The 20,758-nt window shown below is 29.7% G+C and overlaps 3 protein-coding genes across 3 annotated transcripts; all 3 read left to right on the top strand.

The window, feature by feature from the left end:
* The first annotated feature begins 1,347 nt into the window (after positions 1–1,347).
* Positions 1,348–7,113, top strand: LOC103573974 (phosphoenolpyruvate carboxykinase [GTP]). The gene is made up of 7 exons (XM_014442307.2): positions 1,348–1,373; positions 2,128–2,997; positions 3,370–3,633; positions 4,474–4,658; positions 4,742–5,136; positions 5,839–6,453; positions 6,531–7,113. Exons 2-7 carry the CDS (start codon positions 2,732–2,734, stop codon positions 6,990–6,992), a joined length of 2,187 nt encoding a protein of 728 aa, XP_014297793.1. The 5' UTR covers positions 1,348–1,373; positions 2,128–2,731; the 3' UTR covers positions 6,993–7,113.
* A 2,700-nt stretch (positions 7,114–9,813) lies between these two features.
* On the top strand, positions 9,814–14,038 carry LOC103573967 (cholesterol 7-desaturase nvd 1). The gene is made up of 5 exons (XM_008553279.2): positions 9,814–10,113; positions 10,448–10,614; positions 10,975–11,138; positions 11,614–11,792; positions 12,103–14,038. Exons 1-5 carry the CDS (start codon positions 10,036–10,038, stop codon positions 12,739–12,741), a joined length of 1,227 nt encoding a protein of 408 aa, XP_008551501.1. The 5' UTR covers positions 9,814–10,035; the 3' UTR covers positions 12,742–14,038.
* A 4,488-nt stretch (positions 14,039–18,526) lies between these two features.
* On the top strand, positions 18,527–19,483 carry LOC106693538 (uncharacterized). Its single transcript, XM_014441570.1, has 3 exons — positions 18,527–18,732; positions 18,943–19,075; positions 19,343–19,483. Exons 1-3 carry the CDS (start codon positions 18,527–18,529, stop codon positions 19,481–19,483), a joined length of 480 nt encoding a protein of 159 aa, XP_014297056.1.
* The last annotated feature ends 1,275 nt before the right edge of the window (positions 19,484–20,758 follow it).

Here is a 20,758-nt window from a genome sequence, read left to right as displayed (position 1 = left end):
TTTTTGAATTCTACTAAAATGTAAATAGAATTATCTAATAGTAGATGAAGAAAATAATCGAATTTATATCAATAATATACCAGTAAATGATAACTAGCTGATCGAAAATTTTCCGACATACTTTCAAACTTGATCGAGAATCAGAAAAACTGGATTAAACTGGTTCATGTGCGGTAACTAGTACTAATGTCGAAGTGATTAACAGTTGAGAAATTATCGTAGGCGATATTAGTTTAAAAGTTGTCTTTCTTAATTTAAAAACATTATTCATATTTATATCATTATTTAAATATATTATTCATTAAATTTTTTTTTATCAATGTTATGTTGATTTTTTAAATTTATTGCTTTGACCAATTATCATTAAGTGTGTAATGCTGTCTTTTTTTAAATGAGATATAAAACATGATTTATAGAAAAATAAATAAAATATTAATGATTAATAAATTTGTCTTATTAATTAAAATATTTGTTATTATCACAATTTATTTACATACTCTGTAAACATGAATAAGTAAAATCGATGAATATTCACTAATTTTAAGTGCAAACCGAACCACTTATTTTAAAAAGTAGAATTAGTGAATATTCACCTATTTCACTTTTTCATGTTGACAGAGTAAAATATTTGCTGCCATGGGAAAATATATAATGCATTTCTTTGTCCTCAGTAGCAAACCTAAATTATGTTTTTTTATATTTACAGTAAACCCTATGAAAATTCCCATATGGAAATCCAGCATTGATTTTTTTACGGAGTTTTTACATGAATTCTCATATGGTTTTCTATATAGGGATCCGAATACCCATAGTTTTCTACTTGGATCTCATTATTTAGATAAACAATAAGCATTAGATGGCCACCCTGGTGGAAATTTTTCGGACTTTTGTCTGAAAAACTCAGTTCTAGAATTCTAAAGACTTTTTCAGACAAAAGTACGAAAAATTTCCACCAGGGCAACATGGTCCGGTATTACTATATATGACACTATTGCATTTTGAAAGAGAATAATTTCTCCATGTATATATATATTACACACGTGTATACATACTAATAACTATAGTTATTAAAAAAGATTGAAAGATATTAAATAAAAAATAGTCGATATTATATTATCGATTCTTTCTGACAAAAAATTTGCTAAAAAAAAAAATTATCAGTTTCAGACTCTAGACATTAATTGGACTTTGGACTCTGTGAATATAATCAATGGACCCCTTAGTATACATATGTATCTACATATATGTGGATACAGGGTTCGTAGATACAAGCATCAAACATGACCCCCACTGTTTTTATGTCAGATGCTCATAGACTAAATAAAAAAAAAAATTAACTCAAATATACAACCGACACCATTCAAAAATGATAAGTAATGAACAATTTAATAATTAACAGCCAATTAATAAATTCCTTTAAATTAACTAGTATAATTGTTTAAAAAATTGATATCGATACAAAAAAAGTCCAGTCTTTGAGTTATTAAAAAAAATATGTTTGTATTGATTTAAATAATTATCGTCATTATTTATCTTAAACTTTTTTTCTTCAATGACGTCTTCAGCTGATTATAATTATACTGTATATATATTTTTAAACTTGTGCTTTAATAAACATCTTTAATCATGATGCAATATTTTCATACGCAATTATTATATATTTTCCATAATCCAATTTACTTAATATTTCATTTATTTCTTTTTTTTTCTTATCTGCAAAATATATCCGTTGATAAAAATGAAAGAAAATGATCTCAAAATTATACATAAAAATGTATAATAATCTCTAAATTTATGTATCTTAATTTACATTTTGCAAATTGTATTAATAATGAATATTTATTTTTAATATTTATTCAGCGCGATCAGAATTATATGAAAAATTTCAAGAGTTAATTATATTTTTTATCATAAACTTCAGTAATAATGAGAAATTATTTTTAAAAAAATTGTCTTCACCCGAACTTTTTTTTTTTTTTCTTACAAAAATATAAAAAAGTATTTATATCTTTTTATTTAATAATTTCCAGATACTTAATAATTAAAAACCGATAATGTAAAGCTTATTAACAAAAGGAAAGAAAGAGTGAGATGTTTAATTTTTTTTTTTTTTTTTTTTTTTTCAAGTGCATCGAAGAGAGAGAAAGCATTGCGACAAGATATTAAAAGTAAGTGGATGTAATTCTGCTGGTGCGGTGCGGTTCGGTATGCCTGTAAAAATAGAAGAGCACGAGGGGGCCAACGGCTTTCGTATAAAACCGGGGCATGCAGTCGCAGCTTATTTACAACTTAGCAGTTGATTAAACCTTCATAAAACAGTTTCTCTCTCTCTATAATAAAAAAAAAAAACGTATTGTGATAATAAAGTCGGTTATCAGTGTCCGCTGTCAATTTTGAAGTCGAAATATTTCGGCAGTTTATCGATCACAGATTGACAGGCGTAAATAAAAACTATTTTTCTGGGGTGATTCTGTGTACATTTGGCTGTTTCACCAGCATAATAATAATAATAACAGTTGTAATCAAGTGTAAACTTATGATGTAAGTCTTAATCAATGATCAACACCCCCACTTAGGAATCGCTAGACATATGTTAAAAGAAAACAACGAGCCTGATTTGTAAATTTCCGGAAAACCGTTAGCACGCAAAAGAAACCCCACGACCATTGGACTCCGGTCTTCTAGTCTATTTCATCAGAGAGCATATAAAAGACCGAAAACGATTGGCAAAATGACGACACACGGGTGGAACGTTGCCAGACAATCATTTGTTAGTAAAGGAACTAGATGTATACTAGAACCTGATAAACTAACACGAAGTTTTCATACTTTGCATAGAAATTCATTGGATTATTCGAAGGTATTGCGGATAACTGACATTGCTGCTGGAAAACCTGTCGTTAAATCTTCGAGATTTTCTATTTTCACATATCGTGTTTATATTAAATCAAATAAATCATACAAAATGCCTTATTGGATAGACCAATTTTACCCTCAGTAAGTTAAAATGATTTACTTGTTATTATAATTAACATTTTTTTTTTTTTGCAAAATATTTTACATTGACTTTGAAATTTTTCAAGTTTATTTATATAGAATGTTAGTTAACTTTCTCTTGATCGATAGAATAATCGAGAGTTTAAATCCGGTTAAATATTTTAACCAATTACTCAAGAAAGTTTTAACTACCAGTTTTGTAATCAAGTTCTGTTGCAATTCATTTTTTTAAAATTAACTTATAATTATTTTTCTATTGAGTAATTTAATTTATGACAAAAAATAAAAAAAATATGGAGTTGAATTATATAATAGTAACATTTTTTAAAAATAAAAAACGACAACTTCAATGGTGATTTTGTTTTGTTTTAGGGTGAAAAACCTGATGGCGACTCAAGCGACTGAAAACAAGGACTCAATTGATCAGGGTACAAATCAAATTTGTGGAGTACCAATTATTTCAAAATTGACATTACCACTTGCACCGAAGGTGTTGACTTATGTTGAAGACTGCGTTAAACTTTGCAAGCCTGATTCGGTTTATATTTGCAATGGGAGTGAGGAGGAAAATGTCATGATGCTCAAACTGCTGCAAGCGAATGGATCTATTGTGCCATTGCCAAAATATGAAAACTGGTAGGTCATATTTGAATTTTGATCCTCAATCATTATGGTACGAGGATCATAAACATGAAATTTTATTTTTTTTATTAACAAAAAAAAATTTTATGACTAAAAACGGAAAAAGTGAATGCTTGCTTAGAAATATCGATAATTTTATAAATTTTTTATTTTTTTAACTAAATTTTGTGGTAAATTACTAGAAAATAATTTCACTTTGCCACAGAATCAATGAAAAAATCAAATTTTCCAAAAATTATAAATATTTGGAAATTTGAAAATTATGAAAAAAAGTGTAGTTGGTTTTTTGCAAATATCTCGGTAAATATTAAGTTTTTTTAAAAATTATAAAGATTCTTTTTTGTAGAGAGACAAATTTTGTATAAAAAAGGTATCTTATAACTTTTTGTAAAACTAAGTATTTATTGAGATATTCCGAGTTCAAAATTCTAAGAATCAGACACAGAAATTTTGATTTTGAAATAGCGATAATTTTATTAATTTTTGATCTTTTCAACTAAATTTTGTGGTAAATTATTAGAAAATAATTTTACTTTACCACAGAGTCATAAAAAAAATCAAACTTTCGAAAAATTATAAATACTTAGAAATTTAAAAATTATGAAAAAAAGTGTAATTGGTTTTTAGTAAATATCTGGGTAAATATTGAGTTATATAAAAAGTTATACGAATTCTTTTTTATAGAGCTTTAAATTCTGTACAAAAAAGGTATCTTATAATTTTTCAAAAAACTGAGTATTTATTGAGATATTTCAACTTCAAAACTCTAATAATCAGATACAAAAATTTGGATTTCAAAATTGTCAGAGATCGCTCATATATGATATTTTTTAGTTGGTTGGCACGAACAAATCCAGCCGATGTTGCACGTGTAGAAAGCCGCACATTTATTAGCACTGAAACTAAAAACGAAACTATACCAACTCCGCGTGAAGGAGTAAAAGGAACTCTCGGGAATTGGATTAGTTTTACTGATATGGACCAAGCGATTTCTGAACGATTTCCTGGTTGTATGAAAGGTAAATTGTTTTCAAATATTCATACAAATTACCTATGATTAACTTTAGATTCCAAAAATGACAATAAATGTCTTTGTTATCAGGCCGCACTATGTACGTAATTCCATTTAGTATGGGACCGGTTGGATCACCACTTTCCAAAATAGGAATAGAAATCACTGACTCAGTTTACGTTGTTTGCTCAATGAGAGTAATGACGCGTATGGGTTCAGGAGTCCTTGATGTACTTGGAAAAAATGACTTTGTTAAATGTTTACACTCTGTGGGATCTCCCAATAAAAATTCAAAAGTTGAAGTTAAGAATTCATGGCCTTGTGATCCAGAAAGAACAATTATTCTTCATAAACCAGCAAACAATGAGATTGTATCTTACGGAAGCGGTTATGGAGGTAACTCTTTGTTGGGTAAAAAATGTTTCGCTCTTAGAATCGGGTCTACGATTGCTAAAAAAGAAGGCTGGCTTGCTGAGCACATGCTGGTACGTAACTAATCTTGATTTCAATGCTAAGAAATAGTAATAAATGGGGCCAGAATTTTTGCTTTAATTTAAAAATAATTAATAATTAATTGAGTCAAATTTATGATATTATGGCAAAAATATTGGTCGTATAAAAAAATTTTTACAATAAAAGTTGTTCAAAATTTAATTTTATAAAAAAATTATCTCTTATAATTTTGTCATAGAACTAATAGGAAAGCCGTAATTTCAAAATTAAGATTTTGGTAATTATCAAAAATTTGAATCAATCATTATGAATCTTAACTTTGAAATTACGGTGAAAATATTAGTCGTATCAAAAAAATTTTCAAATAAAAGTTGTTCAAAATTTAATTTTATAAAAAAAATGTTCTTTCAATTTTTTTCATAGGACTAATAAGAAAGCCGCAATTTCAAAATTAAGATTTTGGTAATTATCAAAAATTCTAATCCTTTATTATGAATCTTAATTTTGAAATTACGGTGAAATTATTGGTCGTTCGAAAAAATCATAAGAGAGATTTTTTTTAGAAAATCAAATTTCCTACAACTTTTGTTTGAAAATTTTTCTGATACAACCAATATTTTCGCCTTAATATCAGACATTTGAATCATTCATTTCAAAATTAAGGCAAAAATCTTGTCCCTAGTAATAAATTTTTTTAAATTTTTCTCAACACTATTATCAATAAAACTGTTTAGATCTTGGGTATAACGAATCCCAAAGGCGTAAAACGTTACATTGCCGCAGCGTTTCCAAGCGCCTGTGGCAAAACTAATCTCGCAATGATGCAGCCAACGTTACCAGGGTTCAAAATTGAATGTGTTGGTGATGATATTGCTTGGATGAGATTTGATAAACAAGGACGTCTACGAGCAATAAATCCAGAAAATGGATTCTTTGGAGTTGCTCCTGGTACAGCGACTGCTACAAATCCAAACGCCATGAAAACTATTTTCAAAAATACAATATTTACTAACGTCGCTCTTACAAGCGACGGCGGAGTTTTTTGGGAAGGAATGGAAAATGAAATAGATAAAGACATTGGAATAACTGATTGGCATGGAAATCCATGGTCACGCGATTCAAAAACACCGGCTGCGCATCCTAATTCTCGATTCTGTACTCCAGCTAATCAGTGTCCCATAATCGATCCTGCTTGGGAAGATCCCGAAGGAGTTCCTATTGATGCTATTCTTTTCGGAGGTCGCAGACCTGAAGGAGTTCCACTTGTTTATCAAGCAAGAAATTGGCAACATGGAGTTTTTATCGGAGCGTCGATGAGATCAGAAGCTACGGCAGCTGCTGAACACAAAGTACGTTTTTATTTTTTAAATTGAATCCCACAAAATTATGAAAATATTCATTACTATTTTTATTTTTTTGTACTCAGGCTAAAGTAATAATGAATGATCCATTTGCGATGAGACCTTTCTTTGGTTACAACTTTGGTCATTATTTGCAACACTGGCTCAGTATGGAACAGGTAAAAGACGCGCAACTACCGTCTATTTTCCACGTCAATTGGTTTAGAAAAGACGGAAGCAACAAATTCCTATGGCCAGGTTTTGGTGAAAATTCAAGGGTACTTGACTGGATTTTGCGTCGCATAGAAGGTGAAGAGATCGCTAATGAGTCAGCTATTGGCCTTATTCCGAAAAAGGGTACACTCAATACTGCAGGTCTGAAAGACAGTGTTGACTTTGAAGAATTGTTTAGATTACCAAAAGACTTTTGGGAAAAAGAAGCTAGAGAATTGAGAGAATACTTTGATGCTCAAGTTGGAAGCGATCTTCCAGCGCCGATTTTAACTGAACTGAACAATCTCGAAAAAAATGTTTCGAAGATTAATTGAAAGATTTTATATATACGGGTAAATTTTTATCGATTTTTATGACTACATTCCAAACGACTATGAAAAAAATTACTTCTGTATGTATATTCTGTAAATAGTATTATTAAAACGATATATTTTATTGAAAAAAATTTAACATGTGATCATTAGAAATAACTCCGATTATTTAATAGAATTATACATTAATCTATTTTTTTGACTTCTCGCTCAGAAAATTGAAAATTTTTCAAAAACTTTTACTTTACCCTTGACAGCCAGACATTTTCAAGAACTTGCTTTTCAGTGTTTGTGGTCAGTTTATCATCAAATTCACGTCAATTTTTTGCTGTCCGAGTTTTGACTATAAAATCCTCAAGAGCAAAAGTTTATTTCCAAACTGATAACTATTTAGCGCCAGCTATTTGTACATTTAACTTTTTGCAGTCAACTTGACATCTAATTTAGGCTGTAGATTTCCATCAACTTGGCTGCCAAGAAATAAGTAATCTTCGTCACAGATAAAGTAGATATTATTTTTTTAAATTTCAAAATTCAAAATTACCAACCTATGGATTACATATGTACCCAGATGGCCATTTCATCCGCAATTTGACGTAAACTTGCAGCTCCTTGGCGTGAGCAATAGTTGATGTCAACTTGTCATCAAATTGAATGCAATAGCTGGGCGAGTAAAAAGTTGCTTACAGCTTCACGAAAACTCTCTATCAAGTTGTCGTCATATTACGGTTGCAGATTGTTGCGGATTTTCTTAGACAGTTGAAGTCAACTTGCTGCCAATAGTTGGATAGTCAAATGTTACTTTCAAATTGACGGCACACTCTTTCTGATCAGAATATTAATGTATATTAGTTGCGATCATCTTGATGACAAGTTGTCGACAACTTTCAGCTTTTGTAACTGTTGACTAAAAGTTGTTACCAACTTTTTCAGAAAGTTAGCGACAGGCTGCCGTAAACTTATGGAAATTCCAATTTTTGCGGTCAACTTGACGACAAGTTGCTGTAGTAGGTTGTCGCCCGCCTGCTGTCAACTTGGCTATCAGGGTTAGTTGCGGAGAAACTGCGGTCATCTGAGTAACACATCCACATTACATAACTGTCTACAGTTGGTATATTAAAGAAATAATACGTCCCAGATAACCAAGTCGACTGTAAATTGGTGTAAATCTACTGCCGTAATTTGACGTCAATTTTGCAACAAGGTTTATGTGTAATTTTAATGACGCCTTGCTGCCAGTTTCAATGTAACTTTCTGACCTTTTTTAATTTAACATCAGATAAACCAAAATCGCTGCACCATAGTATGTTGCTAAAAAAAATAACTAAAAACCTGGGACGTACGGCCGGTTTTTAACTTTCTTTCTTCAAGCTTCTCTTTCAAATAAAAACTTAAAACACAAAATAAAGTTCGAAGCTCGATACATTACTTTATAATCTAAGAATTTTCAAGGTAATTTACTAAAAGTTCCCATTCGGTTGAGAGAAAAATGTAGATAAAGCCTCCATTTACTGTTCAATAGCAAAAAGGACAGTTCCGTTCGTCCACTCAAGTGCGAAAGAGAAAAGTGCATCATACGATAAAAAAAAAAAATAGTGGCTAAGTATTTTGGATATTTTACTTCGACTCTCGGCGTTATTAATTTTAGTGATAAAGTAATATTGTCAAATATCTTCAAAATTCGATTAGATAACTAATGAGACATCTGGCTATTGCACACCTGGTCAGCTTATCAATTCTCAAGTATTTATATTGATTGTCGTCAATATCTATAGTCCATTAAGATCGTCAATTACTATTTATAAAATTAAATTCCTTCTACATACTTTGTTTTTTTGTTACTTTTATATTTATAAATTATATTTCATAAAAAATAAATAAACTCATTATTTGATTTTCGATAAAACGTCTTAACGTTTCAACGACAGTGAAAACTAAAAAGTAATAATTGTTATGTTTATAAGTTCGGAAAGAAGGAAAAATTTCAGAGCTGGGTCAGAGTCAACCATTTTTCAGATTATTTAATTAAATATTTTGCCCGCGGGACTCATTTCGTTTTACGCTTGTTTTTTTCTACTCATCTGATCATATCGCTATTAAATACTCATTTGGTGACTAAAAAGAGGTAGAAATAGTGGAAGAAAAAAACATGCAATTCGCAGTTTTTTTTTTTTAAGAAGGCTGGTTTGCCTTCCTACCCCCACCTTTCTTTATATTATTCAATATATTACACGTCAATAAACCTGTATATTATATATAATATTAGAAACAGGTTTTTTTTTCGAAATTTAAATTAAAAATTTTTTTTAGAAATAAATATATTTTAGTAATCAATGGCTAATATTTTTTATGCAATTAAGGCATTAAGTCATAGGATGGGTTATCCTAAAAATTCGTGGAAAAAAATCATGTTTTCATAAAAATTTTCATCCATACTTTTCCTTTTTAATTTTATTTTTCATATGAATTTTTAAGTACCAAAAGTTTCAGGAGTAAACGGGGAAAGTTAAAAAATTTAATACCCGAAAAATTTTTTCTACTTATCAAAAAACGTTATTTCAGTAGAAATATTAATAAACTATTATAGATTTGTTCAGTATCAATAAAATGGAGAAATAGACAGTAATTAAAATCACAAAAAAAAAAAAATCTTTTGTTATTTCGGGGGCATTCCGTTGTGTCATCGAAATAAATTTGTCATATTGAATTTTTTGTGAACCAATGACAGATTCGTTCGGAATAGATAAAAGTGAATTGTCTTGAGTGGTCAAAAGCTACAAAAATCGAGTACTCGTTAAAATATCCCGTTGTGCCTCGGTCTCTGGTATTAAATTTGAAATTAAAATTATTACAAAGGTGTTCTTGCCTTGAATACCCCTTCTCTTTTTCTGTATAATCTAGTAGGGTCTTCAGAATCGAATGAAATAGTACCCAAAGCAAGCTTACTGAATACAGAAGACTACAGTCAGTTAAGGTCATCCCAGATAAATATACGAAATTTATTTGCTAATTATTAGATTTTTTTTTATAAACTTGTGGAACAAAAATGATTAGTTGGCTGATTGGAGGCATTACTACAATTTTTTTATACATTTTATTTTTTTACAAAATTAACTATATTAAGGTGAGATATAATTTATTATGTTTAAAAATTTTTTTTTATCCAAGATAAGAGCCCTAGTACCTGATCACTCATATATTTGCATATATATATATTTAGTAAATTCTACTAAATATAGATACACAAATAAATGACGTAATCAAGTACTAGTTCCCTAATCGGGTACTGGGTCTTTTACCTTACATTCAATTTTGATTATAAATGATTTTAAAAATCACGATAATATTCATATATATTTTAACATCCGAATAATACTTTATAATGTCATAAAATGAAGATGTAGATCATTCAATTACTGATCATTATATATATATATATATATTTTTTTTTTTTAAAGAGATTAAAAAACATTAACCAGAGTAGAATTTACTTAAGTGATCGTGAAATCAGTGAACTTCCACCGATTTATCCAAATGGATGGTATGCACTTTTGGAAAGCTCAGAGTTAGCAAAAGGTCAAGCTAAGCATGTGAGTGCTCTTGGTGAAAATTTCGCAGTATTTAGGTAAAATATGAGTATTTTGTTAATTTTTTAGTAAATCTATGGAGAGAATGGAAAAAAATTAAACTTTACTCATTAAATTATAAAAAAATTATTTTCCCTGACAGATACTGATTATCGAAAATTAACGGTTCTTTTTATAAATTAAAAATTAATTTCAATTATAAACTGGCTATGCCTTTACGGGCTGTTCAATGAGCCTCAGTACGTTTCAGTAATCATAACTTAACACTTTTATATAAAAAACAATTTTTTTCTTCTGTCTTATAAATGATTATCATTTTATTCCGGATTTTCCTGCACAATACTATTATTTATTAAATGGATCTTATAGATTTATAAAGTTATTTGTATTTTAAACAGAACAGAAAAAGGCAATGTTAATGTTATTGATGCTTACTGTCCACATTTGGGAGCTAATTTAGCAAAAGGAGGCAAAGTCATCAACGACTGTTTAGAATGTCCATTTCATAATTGGACATTTAGCGGTGATGGAAAATGTCAAAGTATTCCGTACTCTAAAACTGGTAATTTAAAATTTTTTTTATAAAATAAATGATACATCTGTGAAGATAAAATTCGAGGGAATCAAACTGCTCCCAAGGATTTTAATCTTGAATGCGTATGTCTTTTTTTCAAATTTTTATTGTTTGCCAAGGCGAATATCACTTTATGCAAAATTTTTTAAATCTAATATCAAATCAATGATAACCTGAAAATTTCACCTCAAAATATGATTTTTTGAAAGTCACTCAAAAGTTTAGAAAATCTGAACAATTTCGAAATTTTTGCCGTCCCTTAGAAGTTCATATTTTAAGGTAAAATTTTCAGGACATGATCTACTTTATATGTTTGAAAAGAAAAAAAAAATTGAGTTGAAAGTTGTCACACTCAAATTCAATGGAAATTTTGTTTTTTCCATGCGTCAAATTTTCCCATAAAAAATTTTTCGTGCCCCCTTACTGTACACGAAATGAATAAAAAAGTTTAAATAATTTTCAGATCCCTCGAAAATAAAAATGAAATCATGGACCTGTCGTGAAGTTAATAAACTAATATTTGTTTGGTATCACGCTGAATTAGCCGATCCTGAGTATGAAATCGAATCAATACCACAAATCGAAGATGGTTCTTGGCAGTGTCATGGACGAAATGAATTCCATGTTACTTGTCACATTCAAGTAGTTATCCTTGTACAGTCAAATTCCATTGACTCGGTACTTCTCCTCAATCTTACCCCCACTACTACGCTGTCTCCCACCCGATCCTAAACATCTGTGTATACTTTATATACGTATTACTCATGTGTTGTCGTGCGCATGCGTATAGTCTACTCTCTACAGGAGAAGGGGTATTCAATAAGTCCGAGTTTTCAGCAAATTTCCGCTCCTCCGTAGACTAACTGTCCGAGTTAATGGAATTCGACTGTATGTTCATTAAATAGAAAAATAAAAGATGTGATTAAGGATAAATAAAATTATTCAATTGCAGGATTTATCTGAAAATGGTGCAGACTGGGCACATTTGAGCGTAGTCCATGGACCCACAAAATTTATGGGAATGTTGCCAAGAAGTATTGTTCATCATTCGTGGACTGGAGTTGGTTGGCAATCTAATGCCCCATCAGATTATAATGACGAACCTGACCATAATGATAATTATCAAGGCATATTAGAAAATGGCAAAGTTCGCGTTAGAAATAATAAGATTAAAAAACACTGTGGGACAATAAACTTACATCATAAATTGTTAATATTAAATAAATTTAAAATTTTGAATTTGAATGTTCACGGTCAGCAAGTAGGCCCAGGTTATGTAGAATTATTTATGGATACTGCATTAGGTCCGGTTTGCGTTATTCATGTTGTCGTCCCATTGGGGCCATTTTTGCAACGCACAATTCATTTAATTTATTCATCAACTTTAATCAGCCCTTACACAAAAATGATATTCATTGGTGAGTGTGCTATGTTTGAACGTGATGTTGAAGTTTGGAATTATAAAAAATTTATAAAAAACGCTAAACTGGTTAATGAAGATCGTAGCATTGCAGTTTATAGGCGGTGGTATAAGCAATTTTATACGGCCCATAGTCCCCTTTATCAGTCTGCTCGATCGATAGAATGGTAACAAAGATTACTGTTTCTATTCTTTTTTTTTCTCGGTAAAAAAAAAGGCTCACATATCGCTTTACTAATTCCAAATAAACTTATATTTTTATATGCCCTTATTCCTGAAACCAAAAGGGCCTATAATTTTTTTCTATTGACAATCTTTTGTAGACTTGTTTTAACTTGAACATGAAAAAAAAAAAAATTTCTAAAAAAAAGGGAAGTTATTGGTTTCCCGTCCGATTTTCGAAAACCGAGTTTTCAACAGATCTCGACGTTTTGAGGCCCTAGGAAGCCATTCTGACTATTTTCAGGAGGATGTCTGAGTGTATGCATGTACGTACGTAGGTAAATATTCTATAACATTTGAACGGATGAACCGATTTGGCCTTTTGCGGCTGCGTTTGAAGCGACTTATTAATTCCAACAATTTGTGAGAAATTGAACATAATCGGTACAATATATTCGGAAATATTCCAGAAATAAAATTTTTCAAAAATTTTTTTTCGGATAACTTGTAATGTACTCAATTGATTGATTCCTAAATCTATTCAGCCTTATAACTATGGAAGCCGCGTCGAATGCCACCTAAACCATCAAAATCGATTCAATATAGTTGAAGAGAAACTGTTGTCAAAAGAATTGCGAAACAATGTTTTTTTCTAATAAGTCCGAAATATTAAGTTTATTGGGAAAAGTTTTTTTAATGTCAAAGCCCAAAAAATTACGCCAAATACCATTTGGCCCTCAAAATCGGTTCATTATTCCCAAAGATATTGCTGATATATAATAAAAAAAACAATGATATATTTACATTTGTCATCGTTTATTACTTGAATTTTCGCAACAGAAGGTTTGACATTACTATTTTCGAAGAACTCGAAAATAGCGGTAACTTTTGGGGCTGGCCCACAGGGTCAGGCGATTTTTAGTTTTTTTTCTGCATTAAAATAGGTCTCAGAAACGAATGTTAGAAAATAAACTATACACCTTCTTGACTTTAGGAGCTCCCTAAAGCCAAAAGAGCATATAAAAATATAAGTCCTTTTGGAATTCGTAAGGCGATAAAATTACCATGAATAATTATTTGATTAAGTTCATTTTAATCAAGAAAAAAAATATTATATTTTTTTTATAAATTCTCATCAAATAAAAAGTAATACGTAATAATTATCATTAACAATACTGTTGATACTACAGATGATTCTAGGTAATTCTGAAAAAGAAAACTAATAATAATTATTATATTTTGGAATTATTACTAATAATTAGTTATTAATTAATAATTAGACATAGTAATATCTAACCAGGTTATATCGAGCTATTAACGTATAAGTATATTTTGTAATTACTAATCTAATAATAAAATTTCAATCTATTATTCATTATTTATGGACGTCAAGCTTATTTTACTTGGACTCTGCACTATTTATGGACATTTTATTCTGTATTTTGATACATATAGAGTATAATAGTATATTGTGTGACAAGGAATGAAACGAAACGATTTCAGACCAGGGTGAATTCGGCTGCCTAAGCCATAGGCGAATGCTACCATCGCTTACAGTCAGATAGAAACAAGTTAATTTAAGAGCAATGTTCAAGTTGCTCATCTAACGACTACTGAGGATCAACTGATCCTTTGTGAAAGAGAAGTGCAAAAAAAATTATCGATCATCGCGACTTCGCGTGACGAATTTCAAAGCGGATTTTAAAGTCTCTGATGGTCAATAACTGACAATAGAATTTTTTTTTCATATGGAATATATAATATTGTAATTATAGTCCTTCGAGAGTCTATATTGAAGCAACTCTTTTATCATCAAACAATGCTAGAAAATTTGTGAAAAAACAAAACGAAATGACTGACGAAGCCGAATTTTTTAATAGTGCGAACTGGCGTTTGACAACGCTGCTCCCCCTAGAAATGATTCAAAACAATTCAATTCAGGAAAAGGGTTTAAATCGAACCATATATAATTATATCTGATCAGATCTGATAAAGCACACTATACAGCAACTGGCAGATCATATGCGACGTTGTTAAATTTTAATTTAGGAAAATGTTCAATAGTATTTGTGTATACGTATATTTAAGAGGGTTTGCCATCTATTCTCTTTCTCACACACATGTGAACAAACAAAACGGTTCTTGTTGCACTTACATTAGCAAATGGAAATTTCAAATAAGCTGTTCTCAGGTATAAACCGAAATTTCCGAACCGGAAGCATTTCATTCGATAAATAATAACTTTACGCATCGAATGATATATTTTATTTAATTATTTGGACCTTTATCTATGAAAACGGTTCATTTGAAAATCACCTGTATCATTCTCTTAAGTAGTGTATAGGTAAACTTCTCATGGTAACAGTATCGAACAAAAGCGATGTCTCTTTTTAAGTATCACCTAACCTACTCTTACCGCGTTTATGGCTCATAACTTTTTGACAATATTGTAGCAGGATAACTACCTTAAGTTAATAATAAGTAACTTCCAATAGCTTTTAAAAATTTATCTAAAATTTGATAGTGCCTTTTTTAAATTTCATGTTGCAAATTAGGTACACCATTTTTCAATAAATAATTACTATTGTGTTAAAATGATTACTAAAGGTAATCACTATAAATAATTTATCAACTTAAACAATTTTGTCCTCACAATTTTAATTATATTTTAATATTACGGATAATTACGTCTATCAAAAAAAAAGTGTTTAGAACTCTTTGTTCAAGTTGCTCATCTAACGACTCCTGAGGATAAACTCACCCCTTGTGAAAAAGAAGTGCAAAAAAAAATTATCGATCATCGCGACATCACGTGACGAATTTCAAAGCGAACTTTAAAGTCTTTGATGGTCAACAACTGACAACAGAACTTTTTTTTCACACAGAATACGTAATATTACAATTATAGCCATTTGAAAGCTTTCCAAAATTAATATTTTGAAGAGACGCAGTTCACTCCGTATTTACACCGATTCAACACCGGCATTTTAACACTGCCCACACCGGTGTTAAATTCAGTTCATTTTTAACATCGCTCTTTTTACAGTGTATAATTATAGCAATTCAAGGGTATATATTCAAACAACGATTTTATCGTCAAACATTTATATAACAATTGTGAAAAGAAAAAAAGATGTTTGGCAAATTCGATATGAGGGGCAAAAACAACCTGGCCGACAAAGATAAAATGGCTGCTGAAGACGAATTTTTTAAGAATCCGAACTGGCGTTTGACAAGTATACTTCTCTCTTTTCTTGGTGTATGGCCATTTCAAAAAAGGCGTCATCAAATAATATTTGGATCGTTAACATTTTTTTTCATCAACAGTATTTTTATTCCTCAGGTATACAATTATTTTATTTTTTTAAATAGAAATTAATATACTTAAGACCTATTTGATTTAAAATAATGATGAACTTAAATTTAATGAATATTAACTCAATAGACTCAATTAACATTGAATAAGCTTCAATAGCTATATTTGGTTATGTTCAATAAATTTATGATACAATTCTACGGTAGTGTTTTGAATTCTTGAAAGTCGAACAATTCAACGATTTTTTTCTTATAAATGGACAATACTGATTGCTCTTGGTAATTTTCAAGAGAATTGAGAGTTCATACTAGTGAAAATAAGAAAATAAATATCCGCCTGATTAAGAGAAAACACTAGTGTGAAATTTGAAAAAAATCAATTTATTTATTTATTTTTTTTTTTTTTGATATATTTTTCCCTGCACATCTACGAAAAAAAGTATCGAAAATTTAAATCTACTCTATTAAGTTCATTTAAATCTATTAATAAGTTCTTCAATTCCATAGTGCAATATTTAAACTAAATGATGAAGCTGAAGCTAGTGGTCGTAATAAGTAGCGGCCAGGCGAAAAATTTCGGGCCGCTACTTTCTACAGCCGCTAGCTTCAGCTTCATTTTAAACTTGAACTCGTAATTTTTATGAAATTTATTCCATGTAGATAGTGGATTTAATACGCGTTTGGCCAGATCTTGAGATGATAGCAGAACGAGTAACAATCGTGGGATTCATTATTGTGTCTCTAAAATTTTATACCTATGTAATAAATATGAAAAAGGTAACAATTTATTATTATGAATAAAATAAATATAACTACATTTTTTGGTTGAGTCAAACTTTGAACACAACGAAATCTCATTACACTTGAGTATCATATATAAAGCTATATATAATTATATAAAACTATTTTTGTATTTTTGTTGCAAAGTATTTTGGGTTAAACTGATGAACTACACCAGTTCTTTCCTAATACATCTCTTCTGAGAAAATTTAGAAATTTGACCAGATCTGGCCTTATTTGATTAGAGCTAATGATTAATTTCATTGTGCCATATATAGCCATACCTGCTTATCTGACCGAACCTGACAAGATCTAGTCGGATAGAGACAATTTCTATTATATAGAAAGTAGTAACAATATGTGTAAATAACTTTTTAATTTTTTATCTATGCAGATAAAAATTTTGTTGCAAAAAATTTATGATGATTTCCACTCCCAAGATTTGTCGGAAGAGGAAATACAAATGTTATGGAAAAATGCAGCTAAAAATTCAAAATCAATAAGAATATATATTTGTGAGTAATCGAAATTTATATTTACAGCTAAAAATGAACTAAATAATGACGTCATACTTCTAACATTGTAATAAATGCGTAAACTAGACGGAAAGAAATTGTCTTTAAAAATTACCGTTAAATTCACTGTAATCGTGGGGACATAATGCGGTGCTTTTATTTATTACCATTTTTTAAATAAAAATTATGAAAAAATTTATTTATTTTGTAGTAGACTTCATAAAATTTATCGAAAACCGAATAAAATTTAGAGTAGACTACGATAAAATTTGCTGAAAAAAAAGTTAAAAATAATATCACTTACTGACAAATGATTAGGTCGTGCCATTCGGTCCACGATTACCGTGAATATAACGGTCATTTTTAAAGAAAATTTCTTTTAGAAGATTAACTAACAAATATGTTTTTCTGTATTTTAATTATTACAACAAATTTACTATGCGTAATGTATTTTTTGCGAACACGATTATATTTTTTTACTATCTGTATAGTAAGTTCTACTGTGTATAGATAAAATTAAAAGTTGGTGGGGATAGCGTAAACAAATATGTATTACAAGTTGTGAAACTTTTGTTCAAAAGAGACACCGGGCTGACAGACATAAGAAAGGACTCGCGCGCGGGAGATCAGGGTTCAAATCTCGGCTAAAACAAGTGATTTTTTAAAAAACGAAAATCGTCACCAACACCAATACAGATGACATAAATAACAATAATTATCAAAATGATAGCAATAATAATAAAAAGTTAAAATTTATTAAAAATTAAATCTTATTTATTTCCATTTTCATATAGTAAAATTTATTAAACGGGATAATAAAATTTACTAAACAGGGATATTTAAATTTACTAAATATAACTAAAAATTAATATGCAATATAGGAAATTTTCCATAACCAGTATATAAGAAATTACTACACGAGTTGTAAAATGTGCTTAACTGTTTATGAATTTTTCATATAAATCATAAACGTTTCAAGATTACTTTCCAAATTTACTAATTATTCTCATATTTTTTAATAAAACTTACTATATTTTTTTCTTCGTATACACTGACAAGCAACACATAATATAGAATTTTAATTTTCAATGCTAAGAATGAGATAAAAAAGTAATTACTGTTTAAAAGGGTATATTTACGTAACTTTGGTGACATTTTTATGCCTACCAATGATACCAAAAATAATGGATACTGTGAAACCGTTAAATCACACAAGGGATGTATTCAATTTGTATGAAGTGGAGTATGGTATTGATAGAGAAAAATACCAACTCTTGATTTATGCTCATGCATACCTTATAACTCCATATCCGGGAACTCTTGTTGTTGCATGTGATTCTCTGTATGGTAATGGACTGTTCCATGCATGGAGCATGTTCGACATTATTGGGTATAAGTATCAAGATTTTATAATATATTCCCCACTATAAAGTTTAGTAAAAGTAAAAATGAACTAATGAGTTATATAATTAGTTTATAAAAACACAAAATAGTACACTCCATAACGAATGGGTTAGGTGATAGGGTATTTTTATTAAACTTTTCAGTATACATGTACACCATTTTCTTCACTTTTTAACATGATAAAATTGTATTTCAGACGTAGATTAAGAAATATTGCTACTCACAGATTCATAACACACGATGAAAGAGCAAACATCAAAGATGAGGCAGATGAAATTTATCAAGCATTGACAGCTTGTATAAAAATGCACAAAAAAAATCTAATGTTGGTAATCTTGAGTTTATTCATTATTTTTATATTGCAAATTAATTTAAATTAATTAAATATTTTTATTTCAAGGTACACTCAATATTTTGAAAAAACTTTTTCACTGAGTTTAGGTCTTATTTTAGCTGCTAATATTATAGCTTTGTGTATCACCCTATTACAGGTTAAATAATATATTGTTTATTCTTGGATAAAATTACTAATTACATAATTATTCATTATCAGGCATAAATATATCAATTTTATGTTATATAATTTTTGTGTCTAGAGTTTATTGAGGATTAACGAGTTAGGTGAAGTAGCCAGATTTGGTGGTTATGCACTCGGTCAAATATTACATATATTCTTTCTCAGTTATTATGGTCAAAAATTAATAGATGCTGGCGAAGAACTTAGTGATTCGTTGTAATTATTACTATTATTATACTTAAGAAATTTGGGATCGTGGCTCATTAAGTATACCCTATCAAAATAATCCATATGGAATTCAGCCTAGATTTCTATCAGGAGACACGGTAGTATCTCGCGCCAAGTATACGTTTAAACACATGTAATGTGTGAAGTTTCATGGCGCGAGCCTACCGTGTATCTAGACCGTAGACATAGTGGTTTTTAGCTCTCATTTGTAAAAACTTTTTTAAAATAAAAAATTAAAATTCTGAAAGTTTACCCATTTTACTTATGAGAACCAATTTTAGTGATAATAGTTGTCATGGACGCCGCGTCAGTATGGCTGTTAAGCCCATACTGCGTTGCCGTATCCACAATGCTTTTCTTTTTTCTTTTTTTCCCTCAATTTTCAAAAAAATTTCTATGTATAAATTTGCTTACCTTCTAGGCAGCCCACGATTATTTCTACGAGGATAGTACTAACAATAAATTTGGCGTGACAATCGTAATAGAAACTAATTTATATTAAATTATTATATTTATAGGTATCAAAGTGAATGGTATTCACTGCCGTTGAAATCAAGAAAACTTTTTGTTGCACTTTTAATTAAGTTTAACGAACCTGTGTGTCTAACTGTCGGAAAATTGTATAAAATGTCGAACGAAAATTTTTCTGTGGTAAGAAATTTTTTTACTGTATTTATTACACTGGAAGTTTAAATTCCCGCCTTGTTTAGAGGAAAGAAAATCGTTCTTTTCTTTTATGAGAAAACAAATGATAAAAATTAGCGCATGCGCCATTCTTTTCATAAACAGAGGCTAAAATTTGAACTTTTAGGTACAGATTTGGTGAAGAATTGTATACACATCGCGTGGCAAACATGCAAATTGGAATGTCCCACCATCTTCCGTGGTGCGTATACAATTTTTCACCAGATCTGTACCTAAAAGTTTAAATTTTGGCCTCTGTTTATGGAAAGAATGGCGCATGCGCTAATTTTTATCATTTGTTTTCTCATAAAAGAAAAGAACTTTCTTTCCTTCAAACAAGGCAAGAAATTATACTTTCGCTGCGATTATGGGTACAGGCAATTATACACACGGGTTAAAAAGTCCTACTTTTCTCCCTCAGTGTGTAATATGCTATTAAACTCGCTTCATTCTCAATCTACATAAATTGTAAATTGTTTAGATTATCAAGACTGCAACGTCATATTTCATGGTTTTAAATTCTATACGTGAATGAAAATGAAATATATACTTGCTGATGATGCTCATATAATTAATGATGACC

The sequence above is a fragment of the Microplitis demolitor genome, chromosome 6, assembly GCF_026212275.2.
Source record: "Microplitis demolitor isolate Queensland-Clemson2020A chromosome 6, iyMicDemo2.1a, whole genome shotgun sequence".
Classification (NCBI taxonomy): domain Eukaryota; kingdom Metazoa; phylum Arthropoda; class Insecta; order Hymenoptera; family Braconidae; genus Microplitis; species Microplitis demolitor.
This window is presented reverse-complemented; position numbering and strand designations above follow the sequence as displayed.